Source organism: Populus trichocarpa, chromosome 13 (genome assembly GCF_000002775.5).
Source record: "Populus trichocarpa isolate Nisqually-1 chromosome 13, P.trichocarpa_v4.1, whole genome shotgun sequence".
Classification (NCBI taxonomy): Eukaryota; Viridiplantae; Streptophyta; class Magnoliopsida; order Malpighiales; family Salicaceae; genus Populus; species Populus trichocarpa.
In genome coordinates, this window is record NC_037297.2 from 7,332,813 (window position 1) to 7,345,680 (window position 12,868).

A 12,868-nucleotide genomic window follows, 5' to 3' on the forward strand; every position below is an offset into this window, starting at 1 on the left:
GTTTCGTGAAATTGTATTGGCTGCTGTACAATACGTTTGATTCAGTATACTAGTGATATGTAGCCTTTGAATGAAGAGGGCTGATACAGAAGTGAAAGCATGAAATTCAATTTATGAGAGGAGATGAAAGAAACCTGCTATCTAAATGCATGACATATATATTTGTAGACTTGAATCAAGTATTTGGATTGCAATTAAAAAATAATTAATTAATTGAACAACCCCAATGCAATAAAATATATCTATTTTTTCCTTTTCTTTTTATTGTTCAACCTGATTCATGATAAAGAAATAATTGTTTTATTTTCTGTCTCGAAATATAAATATTAACCAAAAAAGGAGACATTTTCAGTCGAAGTTGTGCTATAATCTGCAGCAGCACTACTTGTCGGTTGAGTGTACATGGAGGAAGATGAGGAAGAAGGAGGGGGCGATGCTGTTGGGGGCGGTGGCGTAGAGGGGGCTGGTGACGGTGCAGCAATTGAAACAGCCCCAGAGGAAAGCAAAGCTACATGAGAAGAATGAATTATGTTTGCTTCCCTATATCTGTATTTCAGTATTTCATTCCTTACTGCATTAAGTTCGGCTTCCAACGATTGAACTTGCTGTTGTAAAGCTGAAATTGCACCCATGCACCCATAAACTGGATCTCTTAGCCTCACATTAGCCTCATAAACAAGACTATTAGCTGCATCAGCTCTTTGGTTCTGTGGCACCTCCTGAAAAATAATCCAAAAGCAGATCATATAATTGAAGAAAGCATGTGAATCAGGAACAAGAAGCGCGAATAATTGCAAACGCTAATCAATATTCAGGGAAACAATATTTATAATTGGTTAGGGCATAAGGGTTTTACCATCAGCATCTTTGAGACATTACTTGCACCAAAAACTTTGTGAACAGAAGCAAACTTCTGAGGTTCATGTGGAGAGAAATATGGAGAAAATGGGCATTCTTGTGCACACCTCCTTCTTAAGAGCTTACAGGCAGCGCAAGGAGTAATTGTATTTAGGGTTCCAGGAGGACCCAGCATGTGTCTTCTTCCCATTTGATAAGTGGCATCTGATTCTCTTTTGATCTTCTTGCCTAACTCATCAAATCTCTTCCTGTACAGTAAGCAAGAAGGGAGGGTTATCAAATCAGTACACCTGATCAGATAAGTACACGCTACATGGACAAAATGGATTAATTTTACATGAGAGAGAAAGAGAGAGAGGGATCGATCTAGAGATGTAAACATAGACATTTGTACTTCTTACCTTTCTCTGGACATTCAGGCATGCTCTCTGTAAATTTTAAATTTACGGATGAGAAATTGGGCGCAGAGAGAGTGAGGGTTTGAAGGGAAGAAGAAAGGAAAAATAAGAGGAGACAGTGCTTAAAGCGGACCAGAGTTTAAGTTAATACTCAAAAGAAATAGACAAAAGGGATACATATGAGTGGATCGGAGACTGAAATGAGAGAGGATAATTATATATATATACAAAGCTTCTTGCTTATTAAGGTCAATATGCTTTCATGGCTACATGTGGTCTTAATTTGCTTGTCTAGGTACTCTTTTTTTTTATTGCTCATGTTTTTGTCGAATAATTATTCCAACTTAAGCATAGATTAGAGACTTGATCAAGAGCAGAATTAAAGAAAAAAATTAAAGGATGAGGCATCATTAATTCCTCATGAACTGTACTTAATTAGTTTAAAGCCACTGGCCTTATATATATATATATATATTAGCTTCTTGTGACAATCAAGGACGACCCACTTCCACTCTGAAAAGATCATATCTTGGGATCTAGTTCAGAAAATCAATTTTTATTAATATCGATCATTGTCGCCGTGTAGTTGCAGCAATCCCTTCTATGAAAGATGATTACTTGAAAACATCAACACTACCAGAATATTATATATCACATTTTATCTATGTTTAAACAATGATTCAATCAAAACTAATTTTATTGATGGAATCATAAATAAAAAAAATCATCCAAAAATATATTGTCGATAATTTTTATTTTATTGGTCAATCTAGTAGTGATATAATTATTAATAGATTTACAAATAAAAATAGTACGAAAAAAAAATTATAGGCATTACTTTCATAAGTAAATCCATAGGTGATTATACATAATACCGACTTAATGTAACCGTCACAGAATTATATCTAATAATGACATGTTCTATAAATTTTTTCTCTAACTCTCTAAAACTTTCTGAGGGATTTAATTAGTTCATCGGTAATTTTATATGTAATTTTCAGTGGCAAGTTCTTGTAATTTTTTTTCAATTCTCTGAAATTTTTTGAGGGACATAGTTCATTGGTAATTCTATTCATATTTTATATTATGTCGGTAATTCTGTCAATATTTATTTAATACTTAAAAATATTAAAATTTAAAATACAAAAAAATTAAAATAAAATAAAAAAACCAAATCTTTATTATTAATTTAAAAAATATTATTGACTACAATTTATCTAGTGGACAAAAGCTGAAGGAGGAGGCGGGAACAAATCTTTGCTGGAATCAGGAGGGCGACGAGGTTGATCACATATACTAGTGAGGGTTTGCCAACAGCTACTCGAGGATATTCACTTTATCCCTTTGGTAAGCTATCTCATACCTAAGTTGGGTCATCTTAACACTAAGCTGGGTGTCTAAGCTTCAACTTGTTCTCGTATAATTGCCTGGATGTCTGAAGATTGCTAGCTCGATCTCAATAGTGAGGAACCAATAGTCAATACACTATGACCCATCCATTTATCCTTGGTCGTAGTGTTGGAGATATCATAAACCCGATTTCTATCGGGTCCACTGTTAGATGAAGCCTCCAACCACAAATTCGAATCGTGCCCCGGATGGGTTGAAGTATTGTCCTTGCATCACTCATGCAATCAAGTGTTATATGTTTTCTAAAGGAAAAAAAAATCAGGAAATAAAAAAAAAATTAAATTTTTTTTGTTGATATCCAACTTACCATGAACTTCTAAGATCTCTTTTCAACGGTTCTCATTTCACACATGAATTTCAACAAAAAGCTTCATTGGTTTTGGATTGTGTCCAAGCACCATAGCCTGTAAAAAAAAACTATTGTTAGTTAAACATTTTCATATAATACAACAATTTTTTTTTTAAAAAAGTATCTTGCAAAACAAAATCTTACCATCTGTTTTGTATACGAAACAAATGGAATGTATCGACCAGTGTGTGTGGTAATGGAACAATGAATCTCTTTGGTTCGGTTCTTCGCACCGGACTGCGATCGCTATAAGAAATGTTTAGATGTCACGAGATGGATATAAGCATCTTAGATACCCTCTAAGACGTGTGGAGGTTTGAAATCCTCCCACATGGCCACGTCTTCCTAGCCTGGAAGACCTTTATATTTAGCATATAATTCTTTGATTTTTATGGGCCTCGTGTCATAAATCATGCAACCTGGTTCAAATAAAAAAAAATTGGTTAATATTACAAAAAATAAAATTGTAACATTAAAAAATCACAATTTGAATTTAATCCTACCTAATGGCATTATGATTCTCCCACACTCGACTGGAAATAGTAAAATCTTTCTTTACATGTCAATTTCATAAAATAATTAGTTTATTAAAATTAAACAACTATATCCAAATTAAAAAAAAAACTATGTATGTATATGCTAACCTTGAACTTTCTGAACTATGCATCAATCATATACTTCCATTCAAGATTTTTGAAAACATGACTCCATCGAATCAAAGGCACTTCCACGCATCAATCACAAACTTCCATATTTGTAAACCTGAATTTCCATTTGTTCATTGAAATTAATTATTAAAAAATTATTCATTGTTGTTTTATTTTTTTTTATCATGTAGGAAAGGAAAACAAACTCATATACTGTGGTCGGACTTCTACTGGGCAATATACTTCCCAGTGTATATATCTTGCTCATAAATGACACCCCTCTGCAAGTCACCCTTGCACTCGACGAGCTTATGTCGAGAGAGGGTGCCTATGTTTGAGGGGCCTTGTCTTGGTCGACAATTAGTGACTCATGGTCATCGGAAGCGTTGCCAGAAAAACTAGCTGCACTCCTGTCCATATTACTCTCTAGCTAATGACCTTTTCTTTGTTATCTAAACACATTTAATAAAAAGTTAAAAAATTATTATCATATCCTATTTCTTTTTTTAAAAATTGGCAACACCTCCACTTTACGGGAGATTATCTAAAATTTTAAAACCTATAAATACGCATCAATAAATAAAGCCACAAACTAGTTCATTTTATTTATAACTAATATTTACTTTATTTATTTTGAAATTTGTATGGACAATTGCAAGTTGCAAATAAAAATAAACAAAAAAAAGGCATTCCAGAAATGTTTTTTTCCCATGTAACCTAAATAATCAAATAACTAAAATTAAACAACAACCTATGAAATTTAATTAGCTTATTAACATCCTAATATATTTTACAATTAAACCATCAAAACAAGAAGAACCTCAAAATTACTCTCATTTAACCTAAACCTATAAATTCCCACGAATCATTTTCACATCGTCCTATTAACAACAATAACATCACTAATTTCATAACTAATACATCAAACCCTCCTCTCAAATTGCTAAAATTAATTTAAAAATAAAACTAACTATTGAGGAATATGAACCTTAAATAACAAAAAATGCATGAAACTAGAAAAATAAACATCTCTTAGACACTAGTTCAATATTTTTTTTGGTTTTAAAGGTCAATTATTGTTTAATAACTATTAAGGTATATCGAGTCATTCAATTGCATAAAACATAAGAAGACATTCCTCTTCACCATAAGAAAATCCATCCTAAGTTCAAAACACATATTTTTATATACTTGTTGATATATGTTTTCTGGCATATGCAAGCACATCCCTTCAAATGGCAAATCATTAAGACCATAATAAATTTTAGGTTTTCTAAAACTAGAGGAAATAGATAAAAGAACAGGAAAACTCTATATTCGATACATGCAAATTTCTAAACAACCCATCAAATGACAAAAGAATGATAATTAGAATCCAATAAACATTAAACTAACACATGCCACGATAACATTAACAAATAATTAAAGTTCTTGGTAGTCCAATTATGAACAAATGGCAGTTAGATTACACAGCAGAACACAAAATATATACAACTCTAAAGAGGTATTGTTATCTCATATAAGATCCTCAAGGCTATTATTGGAGAGACTCAATTCATAACTACATCACGTACATGAAAAAACAGAATTATATACAAGAAGTTAAAGAAGGAAAGAGATATTAGTACATCTAACCAACATACAAGATTATATATAGAATTATATACAAATCTTTTTTAATAAGTATTACCATCTTACAACAATAACATTATAAGAAAAACAATGCAAAAACCTCACATCTCCACACCCTTTACTCTTTTCTTAGGTTTTGATCAATTTCCACTTAAACATGCCTAATTTAGTTATATAATGATAAAAACATTTTATAAACCCTCAATTACAGATATTGAAAAACTAAATTGAATTTCTTAGGGTTTTCAATTTTAGGAATCATAACTCGACAGTAAAAAATTGAAACTTTTCTTTAGCTATCATTTTGTCTTGAAATAACCCTATTTTTAATAAATAAAATGTATTAAAAGAAAGATATTCAAAGTTTTGATTGAAAAAATGAATTGTTATCTGTAATTGTTTTCAACCTCTGTAGAACTCCGAGTGACTTAGTCTGTCTGTAATTTCATCTGTAATTTTCAATGGAAAGTTTTGTAATTTTCAACTCTTCAGAACTTTCTAAGAGACTAGTCCATCGATATTTCCATCATTATAAAACAATAATTTCCCCCATTGTTTTTGTATTTCATATCTATACAACCTGTATAAAATCATAACATAGTACCACAAATTATGTTCAATAATATAGTAATAAAACCACAACAATAAACATTCCAATTATGTTAATAGTTCATTGTAAAACAACAATATATGTAAAAATTACAATAAAATCAATTTCATTACACACTAATGTTTTACATATAAAATCAGTTCAAAATCTTTTTAATCATAATTGTCTTCTCCTCCTCCTCCTTCTTCTTCAATTTCATCATCATCGTATCCATCAATTTATGTATGTCTATTAGTTCTCAATATATCATTTAAGTCCCTAATGTTAACAACAACAAAAATATTCTCAGTTACACAAAAAATTAAATTTTCTTCTAAGTTGGTAGACGGAGCAACTCAATATGGATCAACTAACTTATCAAGTTGAAATATATCGTCTCTTGTCGTTACTTTATCATTACCATCTTGAACAACCTGGACACGACCCCTAAATTTGATTTTCACAATAGATAACCAATCAATCCTAAAATGATATTTTCTATAAAAAAAAAGTGTATATGTAGTAAACTTGTTGGTATTTTTTGGCGAAAAAAAGGCATCGTTAACATTATGAAGTGTAGTTATTATATTAATTTTAACCAAGCCGTGGTGAGAATCTACACTAATTTCTCTATTAGTGGTATAATACCAATAATATTTGAATAAAACAAATCAATTACTCTTATATAATATTGCAATTCAATCACCTTTTCTAACTTCCTATAATAATTGACTTCAAACTCATTAGAAGTTGACCACTTAACACAAACTCTACTATTATAGGTTTTTCTACCCTAACTATACTCTTTAGTATGAAAGGTATATCCATTGATGAAATACTCATTATAGCACTTGACTTTTCTTTCAGGACCCAAACATATTAAATTCAAACTACCACTAGCATTCCCTCTCATTTGATAAACTTGGAACATGATTACAACCATTAGCAATTAAAGAGAAAAGTATAATAAAACTAAGTATTGAAAGAGTTAAGAATTATTAAGACCTGCTAATATGTGTTTTGAACCACATGACAAATTGTTCATCTTGTAAATGGAGAATTTAAGATTTAGTCATATGTGAATTTTAAGATAATAAAAAATGAGATGTTGCCTACGAGAAATTCTTCAATTTACCAGTTTAAAAATAACATGTTATTATTGTACTTATTAAATAAAAGGTCTCAATTTATCGCGGTTAAATAACATGTAATTATGTGCATGTCTAAATTTGATTTCTATCAAGTATCTTCCCATTATTGTGTTTTTTTATAAAGGTCATCTGGGATGGGAAAATATTGATAAATTCACACTTGAAAACACTTTCTCACCATCATCATGTCTTGAAACACAGTTGATTACTTTTCTCAAGTGAGGCTCAAAATATTACGAGATAAATATTGAGATATCTTCAACAATATAAACCCCGTATATCGAAGCCTCAATATCCACCTTGTTTTTAACTTTTTTTTTTAAAGTTGAACAAATATCTGCATGGAATTAAATGAATATTTGAAAATAAGAAAAAAAGATAATAAAAATTTAATTAGAATGCATATGTGACCTCTCGAATGGATACATCCATCTATATCGAACATAACCTTCGCCTCAAATAGTAAATATATAGGTAGATGCTCTATTGAGTCGAAGAAGGATAAAGGAAATATCATCTCAGGTTTGTAGATTGTCTAGACGATATTCATCTCACACTTTTCCATGTGTTGGGGTGTAACTTGTTAGAGCATATATCTCTAAAAAAATGATTGATCTTCGTGAGTGCATCCTACATCTTTTTTGGCAATAAATACTGATAAGCAAATGGAATGAGTGTTTGCATAAACACGTGGCAATTATAACTCTTCATTCCATACAATCTGTTATCCTTTAAATTCATAAATCTAGATATGTTTGAAGCATATCCATTAGGAAAACATAGACTTTTAAGCCATTGATAGACTAATAACTGTGCATTCTTGTCTAAGGAAAAATTAGCTTTAGGTTTTGTAACTCGTGACCCATTATAAACCAAATCCATATTCTTATGGTGGCATAACAAAGGTATATTCATTCTAGCTTTTATGTTATCCTTTGTCTTTCCTTTTACATTCATCATCGTGTTAAAAGTATTTTCAAACATGTTCTTTTCAATATACATGACATCTAGATTATGGAGGAGAGGATTAGTCTTTCAATAAGGAAGTTTCTAAAAAATACTTTACTTTACCTAATTATAGGTCACACCAAAGTTAGAAAACTTTTGCTTACCGAATTGAAAAGTAAACACAATTCACCTGTATTGCGAGATCACATCATACAATTCTTTGCCTGATGGTACTAGAGGTCCAACATCCCTTTCAACTTTACTACAAAGAAGTCATTTTTGTTCTTTTTGTACTTATGATCGGTTGGCAAGAACCTACAGTGGCAATAAAAAAAAAGTTGTTTTACCACAATTTGTTAATATGAAGGCTTTATTATTTTCCATATAGTATGAACATGTTAATTTCTCATGCGTGCTCTAACAAAAAAGCATCCTATATGCAGGAAAATCAATGATAGTCCATATCAAAATTGTTTTCAACTGAAAATTTAGTTTTCTTGAGACATTATATGTCAAAGTCCTAAAAAACCATAACTGATTCAACTTATTAATCAGTGGTCGAGGATAAACATTTATAAAAATAAAATAAAAAAACCAAATCTTTATTATTAATTTAAAAAATATTATTGACTACAATTTATCTAGTGGATAAAAGCTGAAGGAGGAGGTGAGAACAGATCTTTGCTGGAATCAGGAGGGCGACGAGGTTAACCACATATACCAGTGAGGGTTTGCCAACAGCTGCTCAAGGATATTCACTTTATCCTTTAGGTCAGCTATCTCATACCTAAGTTGGGTCATCTTAACACTAAGCTGGGTGTCTAAGCTTTAACTTGTTCTCGTATAATTGCCTGGATGTCTGAAGATTGCTAGCTCGATCTCAATAGTGTCCTACCAATAGTCAATACACTACGACCCATCCATTTATCCTTGGTCGTAGTGTTGGAGATATCATAAACTCGATTTCTATCGGGTCCACTGTTAGATGAAGCCTCCAACCACAAATCCATATCGTGCCCCGGATGGGTCGAAGTACTGTCCTTGCATCACTCATGCAATTAAGTGTTATATGTTTTCTAAAGAAAACAAAAGTCAGGAAATTAAAAAAAAAATAACTTAAATTTTTTTTTTGTTGATATCCAACTTACCAAGAACTTCTAAGTTTGGCTATCCATAAGCTTTTGCATCTATTTTCAACGGTTCTCATTTCACACATAAATTTCAACAAAAAGCTTCATTGGTTTTGGATCGTGTCCAAGCACCATAGCCTGCAAAAGAAAGCTATTGTTAGTTAAACATTTTCATATAATACAACAATTTGTTTTTAAAAAAAGTATCTCGCAAAACAAAATCTTACCATCTGTTTTGTATACAAAACAAATGGAATGTATCGACCAGTGTGTATGGTAATGGAACAATGAATCTTCTTGGTACGGTTCTTTGTACCGGACTGCGATCGCTATAAGAAATGTTTAGACATCACGAGATGGATATAAGCATCCTAGATACCCTCTAAGACGTGTGGAGGTTTGAAATCGTCTCACATGGCCACGTCTTCCTAGCCTGGAAGACCTTTATATTTAGCATATATTTCTTTGATTTTTATGGGCCTCGTGCCATAAATCATGCAACCTGGTTCATATAAAAAAATTATTGGTTAATATTACAAAAAATAAAATTATAACATTAAAAAATCACAATTTGAATTCAATCCTACCTAATGGCATTATGATTCTCCCACACTCGATTGGAAATAGTAAAATCTTTCTTTACATGTCAATTTCATAAAATAATTAGTTTATTAAAATTAAACAACTAACCAAATTAAAAAAAAAACTATTTATGTATATACTAACCTTGAATTTTCTGAACTATGCATCAATCATATACTTCCATTCATGATTTTTGAAAACATGACTCCATCGAATCAAAGGCACTTCCACGCATCAATCACAAACTTCCATATTTATAAACCTGAATTTCCATTTGTTCATTGAAATTAATTATTAAAAAATTATTCATTGTTGTTTTATTTTTTTTTATCATGTAGGAAAGGAAAACAAACTCATATACTATGGTCGGGCTTCTACTGAGCAATATACTTCCCAGTGTATATATCTTGCTCATAAATGACACCCTTTTGCGAGTCACCCTTGCACTTGACGAGCCTGTGTCGAGAGAGGGTGCCTATGTTTGAGGGGCCTTGTCTTGGTCGACAATTAGTGACTCATGGTCATCGGAAGTGTTGCCAGAAAAACTAGCTGCACTCCTGTCCATATTACTCTCTAATGACCTTTTCTTTGTTATCTAAACACATTTGATAAAAAGTTAAAAAATTATTATCATATCCTATTTCTTTTTTAAAAAATTGGCAGCACCTCCACTCTACGGGAGATTATCTAAAATTTTAAAACCTATAAATACGCATCAATAAATAAAGCCACAAACTAGTTGATTTTATTTATAACTAATATTTACTTTATTTATTTTGAAATGTTTATGGACAATTGCAAGTTGCAAATAAAAATAAACAAAAAAGGGCATTCCAGAAATGTTTTTTTTCCCATACAACCTAAATAATCAAATTACTAAAATTAAACAACCTATGAAATTTAAATAGCTTATTAACATCCTAATATATTTTACAATTAAACCATCAGAATAATAAGAACCTCAAAATTACTCTCATTTAACCTAAACCTATAAATTCCCACGAATCATTTTCACATCGTCCTATTAAAAACAATAACATCACTAATTTCATAACTAATACATCAAACCCTCCTCTCAAATTGCTAAAATTAATTTAAAAATAAAACTAACTATTGAGGAATATGAACCTTAAATAACAAAAAATGCATGAAACTAGAAAAATAAACATCTCTTAGACACTAGTTCAATATTTTTTTTTTTTGGTTTTAAAGGTCAATTATTGTTTAATAACTATTAAGGTATATCGAGTCATTCAATTGCATAAAACATAAGAAGACATTCCCCTTCACCATAAGAAAATCCATCCTAAGTTCAAAACACATATTTTTATATACTTGTTAATATATGTTTTCTGGCATATGCAGGCACATCCCTTCAAATGGCAAACCATTAAGACCATAATAAATTTTAGGTTTTCTAAAACTAGAGGAAATAGATAAAAGAACAAGAAAACTCTGTATTCGGAACATGCAAATTTCTAAACAACCCATCAAATGACAAAAGAATGATAATTAGAATCCAATAAACATTAAACTAACACATGCCACGACAACATTAACAAATAATTAAAGTTATTGGTAGTCCAATTATGAACAAATAGCAGTTAGATTACACAGCAGGACATAAAATATATACAACTCTAAAGAGGTATTGTTATCTCATATAAGATCCTCGAGGCTATTATTTGAGAGACTCAATTCATAACCACACCACTCACATGAAAAAATAGAATTATATACAAGAAGTTAAAGAAGGAAAGAGATATTAATACATCTAACCAACATACAAGATTATATATATATATATATATATACACACACACACACAAATCCTTTTTAATAAGTATCACCATCTTACAACAATAACATTATAAGAAAAACAATGCAAAAACCTCACATCTCCACACTCTTTACTCTTTTCTTAGGTTTTGATCAATTTCCACTTAAACATGCCTAATCTAGTTATATAATGGTAAAAACATTTTATAAACCCTCAATTACAGAGATTGAAAAACTAAATTGAATTTCTTAGGGTTTTCAATTTTAGGAATCATAACTCGGCAGTAAAAAATTACAACTTTTCTTTAGCTATCATTTTGTCTTGAAATAACCCTATTTTTAATAAATAAAATGTATTAAAAGAAAGATATTCAAAGTTTTGATCGGAAAAATGAATTGTTATCTGTAATTTTTTTCAAATTCTTTAGAACTCTCCGAGTGACTTAGTCTGTCTGTAATTTCATCTGTAATTTTCAGTGGAAAGTTCTGTAATTTTTTTCAACTCTCCAGAACTTTCTAAGAGACTTAGTCCATCGATATTTCCATCATTATAAAAAAATAATTTTTCCCCATTGTTTTTGTATTTCATATCTATTCAACCTGTAAATACAATAAAATCATAACATAGTACCACAAATTATGTTCAATAACATAGTAATAAAACCACAACAATAAACATTTCATATGTTAATAGTTCATTGTAAAGCAACAATATATGTAAAAATTACAATAAAGTCAATTTCATTACACATTAATGTTTTACATATAAAATCAGTTCAAAATCTTTTTAATCATAATTGTCTTCTCCTTCTCCTTCTTCTTCAATTTCATCATCATCATATCCATCATAATTATCTTTATCAATTTATGTATGTCTATTAGTTCTCAATATATCATTTAAGTCCATAATGTTAACAACAACAAAAAGATTCTCAGTTACACAAAAAATTAAATTTTCTTCTAAGTTGGTAGACGGAGTAACTCAATATAGATCAACTAACTCATCAAGTTGAAATATATCGTGTCTTGTAGTTACTTTATCATTACTATCCTGAACAACTTGGACACGACCCCTAAATTTGATTTTCACAATGGATAACCAATCAATCTTAAAATGATATTTTCTATATAAAAAAAAGTGTATGTGTAATAAACTTGTTGATATTTTTTGGAGAAAAAAAAGGCATCGTTAACATTATGAAGTGTAGTTATTATATTAATTTTAACCAAACCATGGTGGGAATCTACACTAATCTCTCTATTAGTGGTATCATACCAATAATATTTGAATAAAACAAATCAATTACTCTCATTATAATATTGCAATTCAATCACCTCTTCTAACTTCCTATAATAATTGACTTCAAACTCATTAGAAGTTGACCCCTTAACACA

At 30.4% G+C, this 12,868-nt stretch overlaps 1 protein-coding gene across 1 annotated transcript; it reads right to left on the minus strand.

Annotated features, from left to right (window-relative positions):
• Positions 1 to 227: 227 nt before the first annotated feature.
• Positions 228 to 1,678, minus strand: LOC18104206 (LOB domain-containing protein 15). The gene is made up of 3 exons (XM_006375957.3): positions 1,260 to 1,678; positions 857 to 1,106; positions 228 to 719 (listed from the first exon to the last, which is right to left on the minus strand). Exons 1-3 carry the CDS (start codon positions 1,271 to 1,273, stop codon positions 327 to 329), a joined length of 657 nt encoding a protein of 218 aa, XP_006376019.3. The 5' UTR covers positions 1,274 to 1,678; the 3' UTR covers positions 228 to 326.
• Between the last annotated feature and the right edge of the window lie 11,190 nt (positions 1,679 to 12,868).

Bases quoted from the DNA above. Each gene is read 5' to 3' on its own strand.
- LOC18104206 (XM_006375957.3), bottom strand. The intron at 720-856 runs GTAAAACCCTTA...ATTATTTTTCAG, and splicing joins ATGTCTCAAAGATGCTGATG to GAGGTGCCACAGAACCAAAG.